This window comes from Hypanus sabinus, chromosome 1, assembly GCF_030144855.1.
Source record: "Hypanus sabinus isolate sHypSab1 chromosome 1, sHypSab1.hap1, whole genome shotgun sequence".
Taxonomy (NCBI): domain Eukaryota; kingdom Metazoa; phylum Chordata; class Chondrichthyes; order Myliobatiformes; family Dasyatidae; genus Hypanus; species Hypanus sabinus.
The window spans coordinates 181,387,820-181,415,222 of NC_082706.1; the positions used below are offsets into that span (position 1 = coordinate 181,387,820).

At 39.8% G+C, this 27,403-nt stretch overlaps 1 protein-coding gene across 2 annotated transcripts in view; it reads right to left on the reverse strand.

The window, feature by feature from the left end:
• Nucleotides 1-27,403, reverse strand: part of eya1 (EYA transcriptional coactivator and phosphatase 1) — a 186,772-nt gene that overhangs the window by 125,377 nt on the left and 33,992 nt on the right. Inside the window, exons 6-8 of one of the 2 annotated variants that reach the window (XM_059982788.1) lie at nucleotides 26,466-26,529; nucleotides 26,072-26,214; nucleotides 25,740-25,862 (exon numbers count right to left, since the gene is read on the reverse strand). In XM_059982788.1, the coding sequence (XP_059838771.1) occupies nucleotides 25,740-25,862; nucleotides 26,072-26,214; nucleotides 26,466-26,529 (330 nt within the window). The remainder of the gene's footprint in view (nucleotides 1-25,739; nucleotides 25,863-26,071; nucleotides 26,215-26,465; nucleotides 26,530-27,403) is intronic. The other variant, XM_059982790.1, reaches the window with a different exon arrangement.

Sequence of the window (27,403 nt, forward strand, 5' to 3'; positions counted from 1 at the left end):
GACAACAAACTTGAACCTGAATTTAAGAACATTTCACAGTCCAGTTATATAAGGACTGAAAATCTTTAATCAAATTAGCAACAAAAAGTGTGTATCATTTTTTTACAGGTTCATTTAAATCTCATAGATGAAACCTTAAACTTTCTAATGAACAATGCAACCTGACTGTGTATAACCACCTGTATGAGGCATGTTGGCAGCAAATTTCCAAGGATTAATGTTAGTTGTCTATGTGGACTGCACGTTCTCCCTTTGTCTGCAAGTGCTCCAGTTTCCTTTGACATCCCAAAGACATGTAAAATGATTGAATAATTGACCACTGTAAATTGACCTGTGTACTTGAGTGATAGAATTTGGGGAAAGGAGAGTCTAAAATGGGATTGGTCTAAATGGGTGCTTAATCAACAGCACAGAGATGATGGGCTGAAAGGCCCATTTCTGTGGTGTATATATCTTATGAATGATTTAGTATTTTAACACTGTTCACTTGGCAGGCAGCGCAACTTAGCGGCCGAGGTCCTACTGTTACCTCACACATTACCAGTTTTCCTTAGTAGATGACGGGAGCACCCATCAGTACCACTGAAAATGCACAGCAAGCTACGATGTCAACAATTAGGACTAATGGTTATTTTAACTGCATGTCTACACTGCTAGCTTTTCCTTGCCAGATAGATATTACAGGAAGTAGGCCAAAAGGACATACATTTGGCTTTACTGCAGGGTGACCAGAATACACATGGCCATTTTGCCTTTTATTAAATCCATTGGAAAGGATAATCAGGCAGCTTGCAAAAAAAAAAGTTTGGCTCTGTTAGCAACACAAAGCACTGGAAGAACTCAATGGGTCAGGCAGTAGCTATGGGGTAAATGGACAGTTGACGTTTCGGGTCAAGACCCTTCATCTGGATAGGATATCCAGCCCAGGTAACTCATGAACTAAACACGTTCTAGACCATTCATTAACCAACTAGATGAAGGGTTTCCGCCCAGAATTTCGACTGTTCATTTCCCTCCACAGATGCTGCCTGACCTGTTGAGACCCTTCAGAGCACGTGCATTGTTCCACAGCTTCACATCTCCATTGGATCCTGTAGGCTTCCTTAAAGTTAATTAAATTAATATATTGCCAAGCAAGTACCTGATTTGATGATGGACATATCACATTTCCTTACGATACAGGAAGAGGGCATTTGGAGCACTAAGTCTATGCTGGCTCTCCCATCATTCCCATTTCCTCACAGATTTTGCTGCAACCTATTTTTTCTCACATATCCATGAATTGTATCACCCACCCCCCCCCCACCACCACCACACCCAGAGAGTTTCCTGCTGCCACTAAGGGGTAATTTACAGGAGCCAATTAACCTACCAGCACTTCTTTGAAATATGGGAGGAACCCAGAGCAGTTAAGGGAATCCCCCAAGAACCAGATAAAACGTGCAAGCTCCACACAGAGAGCATCGAGTCAGGACTGAACTCAGTCACTGAAGGCATGTGGCAATGCACGAGCTTTAATGGTGCTTCAGGAGCTGAATGGAAGGAAGATAGGTGTCACTCAAGGTGTTCTGTTCATAAGAGACAATGACAGATGGCATGAAGACACTGGATATCGTTAACTTATGAAGCAGATTAGCTTCTAACAGATGGGGCAGCTTGTCATTGGCTCTACAAACACAGCACTCGGCCTTTTAAGACAAGTTTTCTCATCACTGTTTAGAATGAAGTATCACTGAGGCAGAACTCAAAAAATTGTAAACTGGACAAGAAGGTTTTTCTGCCCTTAAAACCATCAGCATTTTCATTCATTTCAATAGATGGAGAACAGGGTGTAGATGAATAATCCATTATGGACACAAAATCCTCATCAGCTGGGAGATGGTTTATGGTCAAATGTCAAAAAGCCTCCTGTGTAAATAAGTTGTCTCTTCAAATAGACACAATCAATAACAGTATCCTGGGAATATTCTTCCCACAACCATCCCCATTTGGTCATAAATCTGACCTGCTCTTCCCAGTTTATTACTGTGCACACTGTTTATCCAGATACAAGTAACTGTGGCACCAAATTTATCCTTATTACCAGAGTGAGAATAGGACTATTTTGATGAACGTGATACGGGTTCCTTAACATACCTCGGAGTATACAAAACAGCTGCAGCTGCATTATCAGAAGTCAATCTACACCTGTTAATGTCAATGGGTAATGTATATGTGTCATGAGTACCACAACTGTTTTTTCTTATTTATATAGCAAAATTACAAAACCGCAGTTCACAACGTATTCTTTGGAGGTTAGAAGGGACATTAATGCTACCCTTAACAAAGGCCAACATCCAACCTTTTGCACTTCTTTCCCAGCTGGCTACCCATGCCCTGACCTTATCAGGAATGATTGAGCTTTGCTGGTTTGCCATGTCCCTCTCATGCATGTATTTATCTTGCAAAGTCAATGTGAGGGTAGCGAATGACTTCTTTCACTACCCACGACCCTTCCTAAATCAGAAAGCTGCTCTTATGTTTCGACAGCAATTTGATCTATAGCCCTTGGTCCATGCTGAGTAAGATAATACAAGGCCTTATATTTTACAATTCTATATTTCCATTGGAGATTTCTGCTTGGTGAAACATTAGAAATAAAAAATCGTATTTTTTTGGAAAATATGTGATTTTGCCAAGTCATAATTGAATTTCCAATGAATAACAGTTACAATGTATAGTATATTTAACGATAATTCATTATAATTTTTAAACTCTGAGACTATTAGAATTTTATTATCCGAAACACAACTGCCATGGCCCAGTTGTTTTGAACACCAGCTGCTCTCCAGCATAAATTAAAGCAGAATTGAACCATATAACGCTTACATGGGAATAGAAATGTACATTTTCTTGGTCCAAAATATCACTAATTAACACGTACATATACCTGACCATACTGGCTGGCTGTTTAGTAGTTAAATGAAATCTGAGATGCCATCTAGATATATAATAACTTACAGAATGAGTTAAGCAAAAGCAAAGTCTCCATAGGAAATAGCATTATGACTTAGTTTTATTTGGTTCAAAAGATCATGAGATTTAAAAAAGTATCCTGACACATTCTAAATTAATTACTAAAACATAAGTAACAGCTACAAAAAGTGATGCCTGCTCCACTGGACTTCTTTTGGAATTGCCACAAATCTGGGAGATCCCAGTTTGGGGCATAGGAAAATGTGGGGAGGGGCGGGGCAGGAAACGATCTAACCTGGGTCACATCATAGGGTTCAAATTGCTGGAGGTACTACTCACCAGCACAATTAACTAACTGCTGATAAAGAAAATCAAGCCAATCTGTTTTAAGTGGGTTAAATTTGGATCAAAGAATATTTGGTGAAAACGTGCTGATGTATATCACAAGCCGGAAAAGGCTTCAAATGCATCACCTAGCTCAAGCATCTCAACATCTGTTATACAATTTTTGTGTAAGATCAGACAGCGGAAGGTTTAAATCTGAATTATTTTATTTACTTATAGAGTTATTTAATTACATTAATTTGACATTTATTCTCATTATTGTAGATAACTTCAATCACTACTGCTCTGAACTGATTTTTTCACCTAGACTCACTTCCAATGGTTTATAACAACTCAGGTTCCCAGTATTTTTTATTTGCACAGTTTGTCTTCTTCTTTTGTACATTAGCTGTCAGCCTGTCTAGTTTTTCCATTCTTTCTCCCATGGATACTGGCTCTCCCTCCAAAAGCATAGTCCACTCATGAACATTTCAGGTTGCATCATTTGAGACCAGGTGAGCACTAGCATTGTACTTCAAAGTTCAAAGTAAATTTACAACCCTGTCACCATGTACAACCTTGAGATTTGTTTTCTTGCAAGCATACTCAGTAAATTCAAGAAACATAATATTTTCAATGAAAGGTCACACCCAACAGGTCAGACAAACAGACCAATATGCAAAGGACAACAAGCTGTTGAAGTACAAAAGAGAAACATTAATAATAAAAAAGGGAATAAATATCATAGAGTGAAGCAGGTGGGTACCTCAGACTGCCAAAGCGAGAGGTTAAAGATCTCACTGAACACTCATCAGCACAGGTCTTCAGCACTTGGCCAGCTGCCCTTTCTACCCAGATACTTTTCATGGGTTTTTCCTTCTGAAGGCATCAGAGACGGAAATCACAGGGTCATCGGGGCCTTTGGGATCTGTGAAGCTTCCTCTATGCTTTGACAGTCAGAGCACGTATAGAAGGCATGGAGCTCAAAGCTTTGTTGTCACCTATGTGGCTTGGTTTCACTCTGCAGGAGGTAATAGTATTCAAGCCCTGCCACAGCTGTTGAGGATCCACTAGAGACACAAGTTTAGTCCAAAATTGCCACTTCACACCAGGTGGCTTTCTGGAGATTGTTCTTATATTCCATTTCCCGGTCAGAAGCATAATGGATGACATTATTTCTCTATGAATTGCTCTTTTTTGGGATTCCTATTAGGGCAGGTTATCCTACCAGTTCCAAACCCTGAATGTTAACATAGAATTCCACTGCCTCTTCGTCTGCATCATTGGACAGTGCCTCACCCACCCCTCCCTACACTGGCCACCACAGATCTAGACTCAGCTATCCCTTTTCACAGCCACAGTAAAAGCACAGTTGAATCTATGGCCACTGTCTATCCAACTCTCCCAGCTTAGCCTCCAAGTAGTTAAGAAATTATGCAAACAAAGATTTGTAACACTGACTGAAATGGCTATTGACACCAAGCTGCACCACCAATCCCGTATGTCCCATTTGGTTCGCTGAAGTTCCTAGTTTTGTTAATTATTTGTTACCAATGTACACTTGCTGCTCTTACAAAAGGATACATGCCATCCTTTGGAGTATTTTCTAAAGATATCCATTTTATTACTTCCACAACAGTGGTTGAATGTTAGTTCATGCAAGCACCAGGGTTTGGGAGCAGATGGGAGGCTAAATTCACAGGACGTGTTAGTGCTATTGAAAGTGGTTGGCTTCTGCATTTAAACAGAAGCATGTTAACTTACATTTGAGCGATTTCATCAGAGAAGCAGAACACTAATTGTATTTGGATAATGATCTCTAAAAGACAATATTCACTGAAAAAGTCCACGTCCCCACAGCTTCCCAAAATCCACGATGAAGGTATGCTAAAAACACAGAGGCATTGAGGAAATGCTGGAGGAGTTACGCTGACCTATACAAGTAGCACTGTATCTCACAGCTACTCTCTGATCCCTACGCTATTTGCTGAGGTGTTCCTGGCTGACAATGAGACACGAGAGCCAGCCACTGACTGCACTGTAACCACAAGGTAAGATACTGTTCAGGAGGGAGACAATGGATGAGAAGTGGAAGCACTTTGATCAGGGATCCCACTTCCATAAGCCCCTCACTGTCATCCCCTTCGTAGCTTACGCATGCTTCCCTGTCTGCCGGTAGTCACTGATCACTTTGCTGAAAAGCAAATTGGGCTAGAGTGGCCAAGACAATGTTATATACCCTACCATACCCTATTCAAAATGATATTCATGGTGTGCAAGCGCCTGATGAACTCCTGTACATTGAAAGTGGCTTTTCTTTAAACTTTGAGAAAGAGAACACTAAGGCCTGTGAAATAATACAACGAAGTGGTGCACCCTCAATCCCAGTTACTTCAACATTCTCTAATAAATCACACACTCTTTCAAGCTATCTTTCTAGAATTACCCTGTTCATTGATGACCGACTCCAACATGCGGTTATCGCGGTACAGCTGAGGAGAGCTGAGTCAATCTTACACCCTTCAGAGTGGATCTCCACTACTAACCATCTCCATCACACGCTCTGCGAGTCATCAGATGAAAACTAAGCATCTTTTCGAACCACGCGTGTGAAGTGAGCATGTGACGTGGTACATTACTGTCACAAGTTGTGTCATTATGCATTTCCTGAAGTAACCAATTGAGAGATTTTCACCTTCGACATGCTAAATGTCTCAATTACAGGGAAACGACATTAAAGACAATTAGAACCATGATGTTAAGGATTTTAGAGGCTATGGTTTTGCAGTTAATCATTTTTCACTTCCAGACCATGAGTGGGTCACATGCAGTGCGACTGGATATCAGGTTTTGTCACCAATCACCCCCACGCCCCACCATACATTCTAACATCCCAGAAATCTCCAAGTGCTTGTGTAAGAGCTAAATGAAAGTCCACTTGTGGTTCTCTGTTCCTTTTTGGTGGTCTGAGATCCTTCCTTTGCAGAGCAAGAAGATATCTGGGAGCATATGCTGAACAGATGATGGACAACATGATGCCAATGAAATAGACAACGATGTATAAACGTTGCAAGCCAGGTTGAGGTGCAAGCAGCACATAAGCAGAAAGGAAAGGAAGCATTTGAAAGCTGAGTTGCTGCATAAAGTGAGCTTGTGGGAAGACTGTGGGGATTAGGGTATTGCGCACATGAAAATGTGAGTTAATGTGTCGCACTCCCATTTTTCTGTCTGCTGAGATTATTAAACACTCGGACCAAGAACATAAAAAACCACTAATGCTGCTCGTTACCATGGCTACCTCCATCTATGTCTTTGTTGGCCATGCCATCAGCCATCTTTTACCCAGCAACGGGAAGCACAAAGTACCCCTGAGTTCTTTCAGTTTCTAGGCGAAACACAGAGAGAAAAACACAAAATCCCAGGCAGTTTGGCTCATTGGTGCCTTCTGCTGTCTCTTCCAGTTACTGTTTTGCCAACTCCCAAATCCACCAAGTGCCAGTTTTTTTTTAATGTCCCTTTACAGTGTGGCGTCAAAATGCAGAAACGTGCTGACAATACACATGCTTAGACTGAGTGGTCAAAAGAATTGCAAGTTCAGTGGCTGGGTTACAAAGTAACAGAATACATGCCCCAGAAACCTCTAGCTTCCCCATGTGCTCCTGAAAAATCAGCCTTCAGCATGCTAGGAGATTAAAATTCAGCTCCAAAGCACTCATACAAAGAATAATATCAGAGAGAAAATATTTCCCAAGATAGATCAAAATTTTCAAATTAATTAAGTGTGAATTCAATTATTTTACTTAGTTTATGTGCAGTTGGTTGATCTCAGCTAAGATTGGGAATACTAAAATTGGTCTTAAGCTTCATGATTTAGGAGGCTTTGAAAAAAAGGCCCTTCAATTAGAAAGAAAGCATGCTTTCAATCAAAATCACAGCAATTCCTGCTTATGTCTCCTTATGGATATTAATTGTGAACAGAAAGAAGTATAACTTTGCAACATTCCCATGCTCCAACAGTCTGTCAACATAGTTATTTAAACTCACAAATAAAGAATAAGTTCTCCAGGGTGAAATATTAGAGAGTTGAAGGTATGGACAGCATCAGTGAGAAAGTAGAAATAATTAAATTGCATTACACCGTGATTTAAGGAATGCATACAGGAAAACCATTATAACTTAAGCAATAGAATTAGTGCAAAATGAACATGATAAGTATTTCCTTTTTCGTAACTCCTAAACAGAAAGAATCTCATTTGTAATTTAGTAGAAAAATCATGAATTAAAAGAAGTCTGTGCACATATTTAATATCCTATCACCACCAAAGAAAGAGTCCCATGAGAAACCTTAGCTCCCTTATAGTTTCAAAGCTCTTCAATATAGCCAGCTTTCGTAAAAATAACACAGGAGATTAATTTACAGCAGTCGGCAGAAAAAGTAATTACACCTCTGTTAAGGGAAACAAAATGAGCATGGCCCTTTCATCCCGTGGTCATCATCAACTCATGGGGAGGTCTTACAGACCGTAACAAACGTAAAACAGGTTTGATACAAGACGCTGTGTGGGCTAACTAGTACTGCTGACTGTGACATAGCAACTTAATAAGGTAGGATGGGTGAAGATTACTGCAGTGCTTTAATAATAGAAGTTTCATCAACTTTTAGCGTGTAAACTAATACCTTTCACATACAATAATAGAAGGCACTGAGAGTTTTCATTTCTGAGACTGAATCCAATGTTACTCCGTAAAACTTAGACTTTTCTGTAGAACAAATTAGCTAGATAGGAACTTCCAAATACGATAAAAGCTTAAACTTTCAGGTCAAAGGGCAAGTCAGGAGAGAGCAGAGTCCCACATAAAAGCTAAGAACCTTAGCAACGTTTAAAGAATGAAGTCCTGCTGGGACTAGTTTGCAGCTCCCACGTGCAGATTTTTTTCGAATTTCCCATTTTTCTGGACAAGATGTTGGTCTCCCTTGTGGGCTTCTGACAGGAGTCCATTTGCTGTGGTTGATCAGCTCCTTGCCATGGGCTATGTCTATCATCAGTGCACAATATATGTGGCAGAAGTTAGTTGATCTCTCGAGGGACATGCCTATGAAGTCCAGATGGGCTCTTTAAATCTAAGAATTTCACTCCCTGATTTATTCTTCACTTTTTTACAAGATCAGTTAGCTTGTACTCCAGCATAGTGGATTAGCAATAACTTGTGCATCTACATTTAAACATTTTACATATGTCAGAATGAAATGCTTCAATTTTCAATGTTTGTTACAGAAAACGTAAATTTTTATCCATGGGACTGCCACTAGAAATAAAATAATTAATTAAGCAGCAATTATACTGCATCTTGCAGGAGGGAGAAAGCGCATGTCGGTGATCAGAAGGGTGCACTTTGCATTGCTTAAATATTCTTTACGCCAAATACCTGAACTGCATAAATAGCAGATCAACTACAGAAATGTCAAATGCTTGAAATTTTCTAGGCTTCAGTCCAAAAGACGGTAGTGCAAACCTGTGAGGAGGGAGGATAAATGTAAAAATGAAATACTTCAATGCACAATGTCATACATTGAAAATCTCTCATGTTTGACATTTAAGAGAGTATAACAGCTGGCCAAAAATGAAGGCATTTATGTTGATATTTACAGGAAAGTCATACGTACCTTACAAATATTTTTCCTACTTTTATTATTGCAATTTATTTGATAATTAATTTATTCTTCAGTTATATTACTACATTCAGTTGTTCAAAAATTCTGCAGAGTGCTGAGAAATATTAGATGTGCTTTTTAGTCTGCAGCTAAGAGGAAGACAGGCTCCCAGCTTAAAATTTGATAACCACACAGCAAAATAAAATCTGCCGAGCCAAATCCTGCTCATTTCGGCTTTCCTGCAGAACTCATCCTTACATTCCCTTCTACTTCCATCATAACCTGGTATGGATATGTGAGTCCAAAACCCCAATAGCTCTTTTCCATGGAATGTTCTCCGTCTTCCTGCCCACTACTCTGCAATGAAGGTCCTCCATCTCTGTCGTTCCATACTGTCACACACAGACATAGAATTCTTCTCTGCTGTTTCCGTAACAATGGTGTTTGACCAATCAGGGTTGGTAGCTGGAGCCCGGAACCTGGAGGACTGGCAGAGCACTTTCAGTCTGGCCTCCTCCCTTTGACCTGTTTGGCATGGGTGACCCTACCAAGAGCCAAAGCACAAGGCCCTGACTCCTGCCAACATAGCTCTCCAGATGATTGAGGCAGGGTAGCCTCCAAACCCTACAACAAAGTCATGGAATGTAGGATGAGGCCAATGGAGACTATACCTCATCTGGCATATTGCAGAGTGTCTTAAGAGGAGCAGGACTGGGAATGGCTGATTTTGACAAGATCTGTGAGGCATTGTAAGAGCTCATAAATGTCCCCAACTTCTAAATACATCTTTACTTGAAAAGTTTGTACTAAAATTGTTTATTAAAATCAGTTGAGGCATAAAAAGTTAAGAGCCAAATACAAGAAAAAACTAATCACCTTTCTTGTTTCTAAATCAGGAATTCCCATTCAATTCAATTGGGATTCTCCAAAAGAATTCCCATTAAATTGAATGGGATATCTTGCCCCACAGCTGGTCTGACTGGTGTATGATCACAGAAGCAGATTCCCCTCTAATGCTGGAGAACTCCTGCATAATTAGGCATCATGACAACTCCACTTACATTCCAGAAAATAACTAGACTGATGGATGCACTTGGTTAATGCAGGACCTGGATTATTTACCTGGGAGTGTGTGAAGCCTGGTGGTTCTAAAGCTAACTTGGCCCACAAATTAGAAAAAGAAAACTGAAGCCATAGATAAACAGAGGAAATTCAAAGGAGGGCAGTGCAAATCCAAACTTTCCAGGGCTCACTTGTTGAGTTATCCATCTATAATTCCATTTATTCATAAAATCATTGAATTACAGGAGACTGCCATTTCATCCATCCTCCATACGTTGACTTCTGTTGTGAAAAAATTGTTTTGAAATGACATTTCTAAGTTGACTTCATGTACTCCGACTTGATTGTAATGCTCAAATTGATTCAAATTCCATTACCATGTGAATTATGACAGGTCAATAAATTTCATCCTGATCCAAGAATAACCTGTGCTGTTCATTCAAGGCTAGAAGTTCAGAAGTAATATGCATGTAAACACAATTATTAAGGTAATTTCAACTTTTAATACATATTTCAACTTGACGTTAATAAATAGTTCAAAATCCATTCTAATCATATAAAAGGGGTGTGAACCTCATAATCGTGAGATTAGTTTATTATTGGCCACACTAAAATTAACATCCAAATTGGAAAAATAACTTCAGAAACACAAGTATAAATATTCAAAACAAATATTCTTGTTTCATTTTGGCTGCTATGTTACAAATCTCTCAAAATATTGCCATTCAACTTGCATTGCAACAATGCTACCTGTTAACTTAAGACCTTAAGACCATGAGAATTAGGCCATTTGGCCCATCGAGTCTGCTCCATCATTTCATTATGGCTGATCCATTTTCCTCTTAGCCCCAGTCTCCTGCCTTCTCCCCATAACCCTTCATGCCCTGACTCATCAAGAAACTATCAACTTCTGTCTTAAATATAAGTAAAGACTTGGCTTCCACAGCTGCTTGTGGCAACAGATTCCACAGATCCACCATTTTCTAGATAAATATATTCCTCCTTATCTCCGTTGTAAATGGACACCCTTCTTTTCCAAGGCTGTATCCTCTGATTGTAGACTCCTCCACCATAGGAAACATCCTCTCCACATCCACTCTATCAAGGCTTTTCACCATTTGATCCTCCTCATTCTAATGAATTCTAATGAGTACAGGCCCAGAGCCATCAAGCACTCCTAATACAATAAGCCTTTCATCCCAGAATTTTTTTCTGGAACCTCCATTGAACCCTCTCCAGCATCAGCACATCCTTTCTTAAATGAGGGGCCCAAAACTGCTCACTAAGTGAGGCCTACCAGTGCCTTATAAAGTCGCAACATAATATCCCTGATTTTATATTCTAGTCCTCTCAAAATGAATGTTAACATCGCACTTGCCTTCCTCAAACCAAATCTAACTGCATATTAACCTTTTGGGAACCCTGCACAAGGACTTCCAAGACCCTTTGCACTTTAGATTTTTGAATTTTCTCTCAACTTAGGAAATTGTCCATGCTTTTATTTCTTCTACCCAAGTGCATGACCATACACTTCCTGACACTGTATTCCATCTGTCAATTCTTTGCCGATTCTTCTAATCTGTCTGTTCTTCTTTAGACTCTCTACTTCCTCAACATTACCTGACCCTCCCCCTATCTTCGTAGCACTGTGAGGACCATAGTTTTTGATTTCTCAAGGTCCTTCAATACCATGCAGCCCTCATTGCTGAGGGAAAGCTCTGTTCAATGCAGGTTGACATTTCCATTGTATCCTGGATAATGGACTACCTGATTGGCAGACCACAGTTTGTGCAGCTTCAGAGTTGTGTGTCAGACATGGTAATAATCAGCACTGGGGCCCCACAGTGGACTGTATTGGCTCCCTTCCTGTTTACCCTGTATACCTCGGACTTTAGATACAACACGGAGTCATGTCATCCGCAGAAATTCTCTGATGACTCAGCAAAAGTTGGGTGTATAAAGGGAGGATGGGTGGATGAATACAGGGCCCTGGTAGAGAACTCCATCAGACGGTGCAAGCTGAATCATCTGTAGCTCAACATCAGTAAGAGAAAGAAGATGGTGATGGACTTCAGGAAGACCAAGCCTGCACTGCTCCTTGTTACTATTAATGGTGAGGACATGGATGTGGTCAGGATCTACAAGTACTTGTGGGTGCATCTGGATGACAGACTTGAGTGGAGCACTAACACAGAGGGTGTGTACCAGAAGGGCCAGAGTCAACTCTACTTCTTGAGGAGACTGAGGTCCTTTGGAGTATACAGACCTCTCTTTCACATGTTCTACCAGTCTGTTGTCGCCAGTACAGTCTTCTACATGGTGTAGTGTTGGAGCAATGGCATCAACAAGGGTGATGCCAACAGGGTCAATAAACTGATTAGAAAGGCTGGCTCTGTTATTGGAGTCAAACTGGACACACTGGAATCTGTTGGAGAACAAAGGACCCTACAGAAAATCCTGGCTTTTCTGAGCAATGTTCTCTCTCTATTCATGCCACCTTGGCTGAATAGAGGAGCACAATTAGGAAAAAGTCTGTGATAATTACGCTTCTCCAAAGAGCGTGACATGAGGTTATTCTAACCTTCAGCCATTAGGGTCTACAATGAGTCAACCTATAGCTGGGGAAGTGATGAACCCCTCCTATTAAACTGCTCAAGGTAACTTTTTTTAAGTTCTCTATTATTTCCCTTCTAATGTTTGTATATCTATGCATTTGTAATGTTACTATGACACTGTAATTTCCTTTGGAATCAATAAAGTATAATCTATCTATCGTCTACATTCCCAGTCACAAAGCCATCAATCCTGTCATTCAAATTATTGACATAAAATGTAAAAAGATGTGGTCCTAACATAGACCACTAGTCACCAGCTGCCAACCAGAAAGAGCTCCCTTTATTCCCACTCTTTGCCTCCTGCCAATCAGCCAATGTTCTAACCAGCTAGAATCTTTCCTGTAATACCATAGGCTCTTAACCTGTTAAGCAACCTCATGTGTGGCACCTTATCAAAAGCCTTCTGGAAATCTAAGTACACAACATCCACTGATTCTCCTTTGTCTATCCTGCTTGTTGCTTCTTCAAAGAATTCTAACAGATTTGTCAGACAAGATTTTCCCTGAAGTTGGCTTTGGCTTATTTTACCATGTGCCTCCAAGTGTCCTGAAACCACATCCTTAACAATTGACTCTAAAATCTTTCCAACCACTGAAGACAGGCTAACTGGTCTATTATTTCCTTCCCTTATTGAATAATTGAGATAATTTCTAATGCCTCCACAATCTCTTCAGTTATCTTTTTCAGAACCCTGGGGTGTATATCATCAGGTCCAGGTGATTTATCTACCTTCATACCTTTCAGTTTCTCAAGCACTTTCTCCCTAATCATGGCAACCATTACTCAATAATGTTCCCTGACACTCTCGAACTTCTGGCATACTGCTCGTGTCTTCCAAAGTGAAGACTGATGCAAAATACTTATTTATTCCTCCATTATTTTGTTGTCCCCCATTACTACCTCTCCAGTATTATTTCCCAGTGGTCTGATATAATAGACAATAGGGGCAGGAGTAGGCCATTCGGCCCTTTGAACCAGCACCACCATTCAATGTGATCATGGCTGATCATCCACAATCAGTACCTCGTTCCTGCCCTCTCCCCATATCCCTTGACTCCGCCAACTTTAAGAGCTCTATCTAATTCTTTCTTGAAAGCATCCAGAGAATTGGCCTCCACTGCCTTCTGAGGCAGAGCATTCCATAGATCCACAACTCTCTGGGTGAAAAATTTTATCCTCAACTCTGTTCTAAATGGCCTACCCCTTATTCTTAAACTATGGCCTCTGGTTCTGGACTCACCCAACATCAGGAACATGCTTCCTGCCTCTAGCGTGTCCAATTCCTGTATGCACTCTACTAATTCCCCCTCTTGGATCCGGCACCGACCTGATTTTTCTGATCTGCCTTCATATTAAAACCCCCCATGACTATCATGACATTGCTCTTTTGACATGCCTTTTCCACCTCCATTGTAATTTGTAGCCCACATATTTGCTACTGTTCAGAGGACTGTCTATAACTCCCATCAGGAATCAGGATCTTTATACATTTGCAGTTTCTTAGCCCTACCCACAATGATTCTACACCTCCCAATCCTGAGTCACCTCTTTCACCTCCCAATCCCGAGTCACCTCTTTCACCTCCCAATCCCGTGTCACCTCTTTCACCTCCCAATCCCGTGTCACCTCTTTCACCTCCCAATCCCGAGTCACCTCTTTCACCTCCCAATCCCGAGTCACCTCTTTCACCTCCCAATCCCATGTCACCTCTTTCTAAGGACTTGGTTTCGTTTCTTAACCAAAAGAGCCTACCTGCCTGTAATTTCAATACAATGTGTGACCTTGGATGTAAAGAAATTTACATGAAGAAAGTGGTATTTCTAGTTCTCATGGATAAAGGGAGCATCATTACTTAACCCTTTGACAGTCTTCTACTCCAAATGATCATCCTGAACCTTTGTAGAAAGTGACTACCTGGCTGCCTTTTAAGTTACTCATGGAGTAAAACTTGACCGTAATCATATTATTATTATGTTGTGCAGCACAGAACCAGGTCCTTCAGCCATGGCGTTCATTCCAACTATTATGCTAATCGCACTTAACTGCTTTAATTCCATATACTTTTTTATGCCTGGCTCATTCAAGAACTGGCACTGCAAAGATGATTTCCACCTTTGCCTACCATCTCAGTCAATGTTGGCATTAGTTACTCCATTTCTGAAATCTAAGTTTATGGAAACAAATTTCAGAAGTGCAGCACAAGTGCTGTTATGTTGCACATTTAGTGCTGCTGACCTGAGAGAGACTCCAAGCAAATGAAATGTTGCATCCCCTTGAGCTCTTTATAATGCATGCTGCTTCATTAATGAAACTCTCCAAAACAAAACAAAAAAGAAAACTACCACAGTTTAAAGTTTTTATTTTATTGGAAATTGTGTTCCAAGCAGAAATCTTTCAGGAATTTTACTGGAAAGATTTGGTCATGGATCAACGCATTTTAAACCAACATGCATCACTTCATCTAGCTGCCACAAAACAATACATTTCATGTCATATAAGCCAGTGATAATAAACCTGATTCTGATTCCTACCATCTCCTGTTGGATGGTAACCCCTCACCGGGCTCGTATACAAACTCAGATCACTAGCTACCTCTGCTAACAGTGACTCAGTGGTGAAAAGGCCATCATTCATGAACAATATACGTCTAGGGTTCAACCAAACAGGAACATCACGATGTTCCGATTAAAGAAACCTCAATTTGAACGAATGCTGTGTAAATACGCCACACACACAATTATTACTCCACAAGAAATAACAGATCGTACACCACATAAAATTATAAAGAAAGTATATTTACTAATTTCAGCTTTATCAGTTATTAGGAAAAAAAGAAAAGGGCCCATTACAGTTAAACCAGTCCAATGTGTGCATAACCATTGGAGCTCGTCTCTTTCAAAATTGTGTATTCGGGGAAGTATACCTTACTCAAGCACTGGGCCCATGGTCTGTGTGAAAACACCCATCACATTTTTTAACCCCTCAAAGTCTGTCTGTCTGTCTCTCTCTCTTTCTCACTCTCTCTCTACCTCTCTCTCTCTATCTCTCCCTCTACCTCTCTACCTCCGACAAGTCATCAGCACAAAGCACCTCTTGCAATGGGGCTCTCCTTCCAATGGCATTCTGCAGCATCGTCCTCATCTTCCCTTCAGTTTGCTCTGCAGCTCCTACCAAAAGACCCCAAACCGGACAGCTGTCCATCACAAAATTCTGTCCGTCCCACACTCTCTGGAACTTTCTCCAGATCTCACCATCCTGATCGGCTGACACCACATTCCTAAATTGAACATCAGGGCTTCCTTTCTTTAGCCAAAAGCAAACATTCGAGCAGCAGGACACACTGCTTTTACAGAGAACTGCTAATATAAACTACCTCACAACAGCATAGCAGTAGAAATCTTACCAGGGCATTACACTATTATAAAACGAACTCCCATTTTTATGAAATAAGTAGTCAGCTCCTTGAAGCAGTAGCAGAGAAAGTTAACATTGAAGCATTAAAGAGGAAATCCAACATTTGTCAATAGTTAGTTTTGCTTCTCCTAGTTGGCAAGTTGCCTGTATAAACATACCCGCAACTGTCAATGATTAGAGAGAAGTATTTACCATGCTGAAGGATCACAGTGATTAGGCAGCATCTATGGCCCTTGCTCTACATTTCGGTACTGGCCATCTCCCCTCTACCCTACAGACCAGATGAAAGGTCTGAACGGTCAACTGTCCATTTCCTTCCATAGATCATGCCTGACCTACTTGAGATCCTACAGCTTTTTGTGTGTTGTCCAGATTCATAGTCTTTTATCTCCAATATGTACCATGCATTAGTCTACTGATATTCTTTGTTCATCTCCTCCCTGCCTCCTGAAATTCCTGTATTCAGCTCCTGTAGGTTTCAATTCCAGCTCCTTTTGGAGGTCCACTCCTTAATTCCAACATCCTTACTTTTAATGTCTTTTACAGTATTTATATTTTACTTAAGAACTTTTTCATTCGACCGCTGAATGCTTGGCTCCCAGATTCATCTGGAGTCCCAATTTTTCCCGGAAATGATCCACGGGAGGACCATGTAAGATCATTCTTCTCACATCACAAGGTGCCACAGCATGAGGGACGCTTAAAATCCTGAGGAGTGTATGCTAACCGACATCCAGTTTATACCCCTGCTGCCTCTGGCACCGTGTTTGTTCAAGTAAACATTTTAATTCCTTTACATAGGAGGATTTCTTGGCAGCTGCCGAGGTAATAAAGCATTAGCAGCAAGTCAGACGCATATGAACGCTTACTGAAAATGGACAGGAAAGAACTAGCTGCTCTGCTGACCTGATATTAATTCATCTTCAAAATATCAACCACATTTCTATCATGGTGGGTTCAGCTGGAGACCACATCTACGTGAGCTCCAACGTAACACATTTGGTCATTTTCGGATGACACCTGAAAAATGCTCACTGGCATATTAAGGCAATCAAGGAAACTCCAAGAAGCTATGGTGAGCAAGACGACCCAGGCCAATACCATATATCATGTTCTGACTGCAAATGTTTTCCTCTTCCAGCAATTTTCTCATCGCTCTTCTGAATGCTTGCAACGAATCTGCACTTGCTGCATAAGCTTGCAACTTATTCCAGAGACAAACATTTAACCTAATTCCATGCTCTACAAGGCAAAGAAAGAGAGGCAAGCAGGAATAAGATGTTATTCAGCACACTTTTCATTACCAGTAGCCTTCGAAAAGGGTGAGTTTTCATTGAAGCACAGCTTTAAAAAACATTGAGTAAGATAAATTTCTCATATTTATGGCTAGAATTGAATGCCAGGTGATGGTTGTTAAAAAGTGGAAGTAGTCTTTCTTCAAACATCAAATTTTGCTCCAACGAACATTATTGTGCCCTACTTTCTTCAGTGTGCTATGGAATTTCATCTTCACTTTAAAATTCATACTAAGTTCTTATGCTATCATTATATGAAGATTATTATTGTCATTAAGCACTTGACTGGGAACTGGTTTAATGGTTACAGACTTTAGTATAAGCGGAGATGATTAATTGCCCCGCTACAGGAAGTGTCTGCTGGACATTAGCGTAATCAGGATGTGAAGATGGATAATTCATAATAAGGAATCATGGACATTACTTCAGGCCTCGTGGTATTTTGTGATTGTGCATAACGTCACAAACTGGTGGAAGACCTAAAGCATAAAGACCAAAATGGTCCAGTTTTTAACTCTAATCTCAACAGAATTAGGCAATTAAGGTGGGGCATCTACAGACTGGGGTTAACACCACTGGAGTAGGGAGAGGAAAGTCAGTCATGGTTCCCTTTCCAGATTGCTGTCCAGTGATTCCTGCTGGAAAGTGCTCATGTGGACGTCAGGCTCACCTGTGATGGTCCCATGGTCAAAGCCTGCGGGCTCTCACCCTCTAGGCTCATGCATGAAGAATGGCCACGTGGGTGAGATACTGAAGGTCTGCTGGTGCCCAAGGAACTCTACCCAACAACGGTCAGCACCTTCAGGAGATGAGGGGAGAAAAAAGAATTCTTTTTAAAAAAAACTCCCCAAAAATTCCAGTGGATTAATGAGCTAGAAGGTATATTTTGGATACACTGTTCTTTCTCATCTTTTGCTCCATACTACTGTTTTTCTAACACTCCCCTCTGAAGTAAGGGAAAAAAATTATCAATTTTTTTTCAATACGGTTCAGCTAAATTATTAACAAATAGGAGTCAGAATTCCTCTGTGGAAAAATATAAACATCCACAAAGGAATTAGCTCACATTGCCAAACTTAATTTAGGATAGAACAGGTAAAATATTTGGCAGGTACTTTATTCCACGTGGATTCTGTTTCATTCCTCATATTACAGATTTAATTTGTTACTGATTGGAGAAAACTATAAGAGTTCAAACTGAACACCTGGTCTCGAATACACCACACACGTTTAGTTTATTCAGCTGAGTTTTGAACTGCTGGTGATATATTTTATTTTCTTCTATGGGAAATAAAAAAAAAGAAATCAGAGATTGGATGTTTAAAATTCGCAACTGCCAAGAAAACAAGCTCTAATAAAATTAAATCAAATTTTAAGATGAATTATTCTCTGGTTATGCTCAAGTTCATAAATTTATACACAACAACTTTATGACAGAAAAATACCCTGCAGAGGCAAATTAAAAACATTTTAACATTTACAATTTTACTTTCAAAAACATGAACTTTTAAATCTAACTCACTTAATAGGTGCATACAATTTTAAGGAATCTGTTATAAAAGTTCATTATTTTTCTACCCTGTGGAACTGGAAATGGTTTGGCACAAACTAGCTGTGCTGTAGGACCTGGTCCAGTGCTATATTTTTCTATAACTTTATTACTCTATAGTAATGGCTAGATTAGTAGCAATATCACATGAGATTTGTGGATGTGCAAAATCACACAAGTCTTAGTTTGCTCAAGCAAACCCAATGTAATCTTATAAAGTTTTATTCTGTGCAAAAGTACAACACATTATTCAATCTTCCTAAAAAGATAACAAATAGTTTTTTTTTAAAGTAGGGAAAAACATTATAGCACATAATATGCATGTTTTGTGCAAGAGAAATAAAACCTCCAAAATGAAGAATCTGAGCAGGTAGTTAACCTACTTCAAGACGATTCTTAGACATACTGTAGCTGCACAACCATTACGTTCCTGTTAAAAGTCACATTGCTTGAACATCTGATAGTGTTACTTGATCTTGTTAGGAAAGTGTGATTGGAAAATAACCTAAGCCAAAGCACCTCGGTCAAGCAAATGTCTACCAGTCATGATACACTGTCAAGTCTTCATCCACCATCTCCTCAAGGATGTGGAGAATGTCAATTGAAAATGTACACTAGTACCATTGCTAATTTGCGTCAAGCTATCTTGAATGATTAAGAAAAAAGTTAAAATTAAACCAAAAGGAAACAACATATTAAACATGCAATCTAAACATTAAGAAATAATGTGCAATGCAAAATTATTTAACCGCAAGAAAAATTATAAGAGTGCTTCTGCCGGTGTTCCAGATTATACAGGCATACAATAATGCTATCGTGATAAAGTAACTTGTCAGAAAGCTCAGTCAACTAAGAACTCAAAGCTCAACTATGTCATAGCCTCCCAGAATGGTTTATTCCATTGAATAACAAGTCTACTGCATTCCCAACACAAACATGTCAGAAAACATTCTAGATTAGAATCAGAACCAGTTTTACTATCATTGGCATATGTTATTAAATGTGTTGCTTTGTGGCAGCAGTACATTGCAATACATAATAAAAACTGAAAATTACGAAGTGTATATATAAAATTAAAGTTAAATAAGTAGTGCAAAAGCAGAGGGAAAATTACTGCGGTAGTGTTTCTGGCTTAACTGTCCATACAGAGGCTCCTGTACCTCCTCCTTGATGGGAGCAATGAGAAGAAAGCATGTTCTGGTGATGGGGGTCCTTAATATTGTATGATGCCTTTTGAAGGTGTCCTAGATGCTGGGGAAGCTAGTGCCCATGATGGTGCTGGCTGAATTCACAACTTTCTTTTTTTTCTTACTTTTTCAATCTTTTTATTAGTTTTTTAAAAAAAACATAACATAATATTATATTACATATGTTATGAATACAATAGATTTGAAATTGAGTTGATAACAAGATAACAATATCTTATTAAACTATCAGCGAAAGAGGATCATACAATATCACAACTTTCTGCAGCTTCTTCCGATCCTGTTGAGTGGTATCATAGCAATAACCTTACACTCAACGTTACCAAGACCAAAGTGCTGATTGTGGACTGCAGAAAGGGTACAAAGAGGGAACACAACCCAATCCTTATAGAGGGATCAGAATTGGAGAGAGTGAGCAGTTTCAAGTTCCTGTGTATCAATATCTCTGTGGACCTAAACAGGAAGCAACATATTGATGCAGCTATAACAAAGGCAAGATAGCACTATATTTCATTAGAAGTTTGAGGAGGTTTGGTTTGTCAACTAAAATACTTGAAAACTTCTACAAATGTACAATGGAGAGCATTCTGACTGGCTGCATCACTGTCTGGTATATGGGGGGCTTCTGCACAAGATCGAAGTAAGTTCAGAAACTTGTCAGCTCTGTCATGGTTACGAGCCCCTGTACTATCCAAGACATCTTCAAGGAGTGGTGCCTTAGGAAGGAGGCATCCATCATTAAGGACCCCACCACCCAGGGCACGTCCTCTTCTCATTGTTACTGTTGGGAAGGAGATACTGAAGTCTGAAGGCAGACACTCAGTGATTCAGGAACAGCTTCTTCCCCTCTGCCATCTGATTCCTAAATGGACATTGAACCCACGTTATTTCTGGGTTTTTTTGCACTACTTATTTTAACTTAACTATTGAATAGACATGTATATACTTAATGCAGCTCAGTTTTTTTTCTCTATTTATCTATCATTTATTTCATTGCACCACTACTGCAAAGTTAACAAATTTCACAATATATGCTGGTGATATTAAATCTGATTCTGATCCCCGTGAAGTGGCCCCTCCATACCAGATGATGATGCAAACAGTTACAATGCTTCTCATGGTACATTTGTAGAAATTAGTAAGTGTCTTTGGTGACGTACCAATTCTCCTCAAACCCCTAATGAAGTATAGCAGGTGTCATGCTTTCTTTATGATTGCAGCAATATGTTGGGCCCAGGATAGATGTTTTGGCCTCTTATCTTAGAAAGGATGTGCTGAAACTGGAAATGGTTTAAAGCAGGTTCACAAAAATGATAATGCGAGGAAATCTGCAGATGCTGGAAATTCAAGCAACATACACAAAGCGCTGGTGGAACGCAGCAGGCCAGGGAGCATCTATAGGAAGAAGCACTGTCGAGTTAGTCCTGACAAAGGGTCTCGGCCCAAAATGCCGTCCTGACAAAGGCTCTCGGCCCAAAATGTCGACAGTGCTTCTTCCTATAGATGCTGCCTGGCCTGCTGTGTTCCACCAGCATTTCGTGTGTGTCACAAAAATGAATCCGGGATTGAATGGCTCGTCATCTGAAGAGCTTTTGAAGACTCTGGGCCCATATTCACCGGAATTCAGAAGAATGAGAGGCAACCTAATTGGAACTTATCGAATGTTGAAAGGTCCTGATAGAGTGGAAGTAGTGAGGATATTTCCTATGGTGGGGGATTCAAAGACCAGAGGGTACAGCCTCAAAACACAAGGGCATTCTTTTAGAATGGAGAAGAGGAGAGTGGTGAATCTGTGGAATTTGTTGCCACACGCAGCTGTGGAGGCCAAGTCTTTGTGTACATTTAAGGCAGAGGTTGATAGACGCTTGATTGGTCAGGGCATGAAGGGATACGGGGAGAAGGCAGAGATTGGGGCTGAGAGGAAAATTGGATCAACCATGATGAAATGGTGGAACAGACTCAATGGGCCACATGGCGTCATTCTGCTCCGATATCTTACAGACTTATGGTATGATTGTTGCCCTTTGGACTGCATCAGAGAGAGACCGAAGATGTTCTTGAGCATTTCCACCAGTTAATTGGCACAATTTTTCAGAGCTCTGCCAGGTATAGCACCAGGGCCTGACATCTTGCGAGGCTTCATCTTCTTGAAAGACGTTCTGAAGTAGGTCTCTGAGACTGTGATCACAGAATAACCAGATGCTGTTGACTATTGATCTGCTAATGCAAACCAATAAATTATCTCAGGCTTTCATCATCACACTGTCTAATATGCCTCTTCGCTTTGCTGCAAATCTGATCATCCACATTAATTTCTGTTGAACTACAGAGTCAACTTTTTTTTAGAGAAAAATAAACAGCATTGCCACTATGGCAATAGACATCACGCAACATAAATTCTACCAGGTCCACAGAGGGTGGACATCTGAAAACGTTAACAGTGGTTCAGCAATTGAGCATAACTGCAGTGATTCTGCAGGATATGAATGGAAGTCTACATAAACACCAACCTACCATGTGGGTGTTCTTCTATTCTTTTCAGTGCAGGGAACAGCAACAAATGATTTTGAGAACTATCAGTTAATTTTTCCGTTATTAAACAACATTTCAGTGTTTTGGGAATTTTCAGTTTTTTAAAGTTTTATTTTAATAGTACTTGCCGAATTTTGAATGTCAGAATTATTCAGAGTGTTTGACAACTTGGAGAGTTCTGTATTAAGATGGAGGCATGGTTTAACTGAGTTGTCAAAGCTTATTTCACCTCTCTCATGGGTGGGCTGGTTGAAGTCTCACTGTACCGCTGCACACCCTTTTGATTCGCAAGTCTTTGCCGCAAGGCGTTCAGCTGACTTTCCAGTACACATTCTGCTTCCAGGATTGTTCCAGATCAGTTCAAAATGGATTTGGAAGTCAGCAGAGAGTGGGGCAGCTGACAGCAGAGAGTAAATTCGGCCTCAGTTTGTTCTGTGACTATGGCATCCTCAGTTAAAAATACCTCACTAATTTCTTAACACCATTTAGTAATTTATTGTTACAGTCAAACTACGTGACCTGAAACAGATTTTTTAAAAACATTGCTCCTTTCATTTATTCCCTATCACTTCAATCCACACTGTAATTATCATGTTCCTATTAAGTCCAGACGTTGCTATTTCCCTTATCATTATATTATTGTTTCAAATAAAATAATACCTCCCTGTGGTCTATTTTCTCTTTCTTTACATATTAATCCATGTGGTAGATATTTTTAGGCTTGTTTTTAAATCTGCTTTCTGTGCTTTTCATGTGCAGCAGAACTTGATGCCCAAGGCTCTCTGAGATTGGGCCTCATCCTTATTAGCATAAATCTGCTGAACTGTGGGTGCCAGTCAGGCAGCCAAAGTTTTCTGCTCTCCACCACGGAAATTTGCTTTCTCCGCATCATTGGCTGTCATGCTTGGGTAGATCCATGGAGGTTGCAGGGAGAACGAGAGGCAGATGACATAGTGAGGCAATGACCCATGGAACTAGTATGGAGTACTTGTCTTCAGATTCTGACATGTCCAGTCTGGCCTTTGTTGGAAGTTCTCTAAAGGACTGTGGGTTAGGCAGTAGCAAGAGCATGGAAAGCCAAGGGATCAGCACCCCTTGGTGCTAACACATATACAAGAAATAATGACGTTAATCATGCAAAATGCTGAATGGCCATTCCAAGTAGATGTTAGCAAGTGACAAACACCCGCTCAAACTGAAGTGACCATTGATTGTAATTAAGCAACCCTAAATACAGGACAGAAAACACTCTTACTGGTTTTCTTTTACACATTAAAGTAAGTGAAAGGGCTCAATGTTTTCTTCCCCACCGTGTCTTTTGCTATGCAGTCTTTCTTTGCTATAATTCTACATAGCTTGTATCATAATATTTTCACTCCCAGTAATGAATCAACTATTCTTCCTATCACCTTTTGCACTAATCTCTGTTGCCTTGACTTTTGTCTGTAACCCATTATCTATTGGAATTCACAGTCATGATCTTCCCTCATTGCACTCAACCTTGCACTCAACGTCAGTAAGAGCAAAGACTGTGGACATCAGAAACGGTAGAACAAGGAAACACACAGTCGTCAAGAAGGGATCAGAAGTGGAAAGAGTGAACAATTTCAAGTTCCTGGGAGTCAACACCCTGAGCCCAAGTTACAAAAGCAGTTACAAAGTAGACACAGCGGCAGCTATATTTCATTGGGTGTTTGAGCAGGTACGCATTGGAGACACTCACCAAAGACACTTGCAGATCTCTACAGATGTGCCATGGAGAACATTCTGACTGGCTGCATCACCATCTGGTATGGGGTAGTGGTGGTGGGTAGGGGGCTACTGCATAGGATCAAAACGAGCTGCAGTGAGTTGAAAACTTAGCTCCATTTGTCACAGAATTCACTAAGATGGAAGTTTATCACGGGTAGGGAGAATGAGGCAGGTCTTCCATGTAACTGCTGTTTAAGAGACTTAAACTAAAGAGGTATGTTAATTCTGTTGTGAAATGGAAATTTCATGGTCTGGAGTAGTTGAATCTTTCACTCCATAATTATAAGAATTTGCCGTGGTCTGTTTATGATGTAGTTCATCCACCATAGATATGCTACACAGTACAGAACTGATAGACTTTGATTTAGAATGAAACTATGTCAAAGTCTATTACTGAATATGTCTATCCCTGCTATTTCCAGTGAAAACTCCTGAAAGTGGTGGAAGGGATGGAAATTTGAGTGTGTTTGGAGTAAGGGTGCAGAGCAGGTGATTGGAATCAGAAATTAGCACAGCTTTTCAAAGGATTCTGTCCTGGAAATTCATCCACACTGGGATTTGCACTAATTGTACTGTATAGTGATAGCTGTGCATTAAACTTGACTTCTGAAATTCAATTTCATTTAAGCAATGGAGTGCAATTTCAGAAAGTCCACCAGAAAGCTCGAGCTACAGCTTTGCCCAATAATAGCTGATTCACTGGTTTACACTGCAGGTGTAGATGTAAAAGTACCAAGGGAAGAGAGAAGAAATAATCTTTAGGTGCTATTCTGTCTTTTAACACGGCTAATTTTATTGTTGCTGCATAACCAAAGAACGCAGACGAGTCTGCTCTACCAACTTAAAGCTGAAATCATAATTGATAGCCATATTACTAATGATCCAGTGGTTCTATCTGATGAGAGACAGATTGTTTTCAAAGTCACAGTATGGTCTATTCACTTAGGCAAATCAACACAACACAGGTCTCTGCTTACAGCAATATTTGCTCTCTTTTTGAAGATTAACAGGCTAATTGAACTGAAACGATTTTGCTTTATATCAGATTATGACTCAATTGCATACTTTGAAAATAAAGAAAATACTGCCACTTTTTGTACCTGGAACCCATCACAGAAAAGGCTCCATACAGAGTATTTATTTCATGGCATTTAATACTGAAATCGATGGCCTGTCGGTACTGCACACCAATAACATTATCCTTCCATTCAGTCTCAAACTATGAGATTTTGAACATAAAGGTACCTTAAAAGTTTATTCAGATGTAGGTTCCATGTACACCCATACAACTGTAGGTGGCAAGCTTGATCTTTAAAGTTGGCATGCATTGGTTAAACAACACTTCACAATGAAATTGGATAAATGACATGAGATGGCACAGACCTTGCATTTGGTAACTGTAAGGGCCGTGGCCTGGTTGAGGTGCATTAAAGCTTGAACCATAATTTAGAAATCCCGTTGGGCCAGGAGACTGTGTTTGAGTCAATCCACCTTCAGTCTTGATGCCTGCCCATAATGCACCTATATCGGTTAATGTCATCAGATCTGTAGATTCTCATTTAAGTATATTAGAAACAGAAGTGTTATCATTTGATGTAAACAATGTTTAACGTCAAGCAAATTAGAAAATCTGTTGTTAGCTGTTGAAGTCATTCTGTGCAGTAACTGACAAGGCAGAGAAATATATTTTTTATCTAAACAACTTGTCTGCTTACCGTAAGATGGTATTCCATAATGTTGGCCGGGCTGTGGGTAAGTTGCATAAGTTGCTGTTTGCTGCATTCCTGTGACATATGGAGACTGTCCATATGATGCCATGCTTTGTGAAGGTGGAGTTGGGAGAATGTGTGGATACGACCTGTGATATAGAATTAGAAGAAAATGGTATTAATGCATAAAGCAATTCTTTTAATAGCTAATTCTGCCACTTAGAGTATTGAATAAGATAGAAAACCATTTTTCTCCTGAAGAATGATAAATCTGCAAAGGAATGCATTGTAGAAAATTGTTGTGTTGGGGTTCAGGACATGCAAGTAAATATGATAAAATAAAAGGTGCTGACCAGGAGTCTAAAATGTCCTAATTTTAAAATTTTAAAAGAAAACTTACTTGGAAGGATAAATATGTGGAGAGAAGTGATGTGTTTCCCTTGGGCTAAAACCACCACCAATTCCTGAAAAGAATTTAAAAACAAAATAAATCGCACAATCCATTCAGAACATTTATGTATTTCAGAAATTATTTGATAATATAATTTAATATGATATGATTTGATAATATTTGATAATTTGATAATATAATATAATTTGATAATAATGCAATATTATATGCATGTTTAGATAAAAATGTAAGAACAATATTTTTGATTTCTAATCATGCTCAATTGTTAAATTTATTCCACTATACCACTAATATATATAACATACAACTAAAGACTTTTTAAAAAAATCCCCATTTTCTTCATTCCTTTACCGAGAGCAGATACGTGTGCACTTCAACATGCTATTAAATGGCTATCAGCTTTATCCAAAAACCTTTACCTTCACCAAGAATGCAAAAAATATATGAAGGTTTATGTATCAAAACATATTATTCGTAACAAAAACAATTACTTATAAGAACACGCTGTGCGATGTTTCTTCAATCTTAGATTCATAATCAATGTACAGCATTCAGTTAGATTCCTTAAAACCAAATGAGATCTGTTGCCACTCATTTAGTCCCAGGAGTGATAATTGAGGGCTTTCCTCCCTCAGAGGAAGAGGGAGAACCCCCTGCATGGGCAACAGCCGGTTCTTCAACTCTTCCCACCCAGGCTTGAGCCCTGGATAGGCCACACTGGCTTTTTCTTGTCCAGCAGCGGAACGACTCTATACGGTGGTCCTTCCCCACCAAACCCGTGCGGTGGCTGCACCAAGCTTCAGTGCATTGCTCAGCATGTGTTCCTGCAGCCAATCGGCTGCAATCCTCCATGGACATCTCGATGCAGACACCATGTCCTATTTTATTTCCACTGAGTACACTTTAAAAAGGGCAAGTGATTAAAG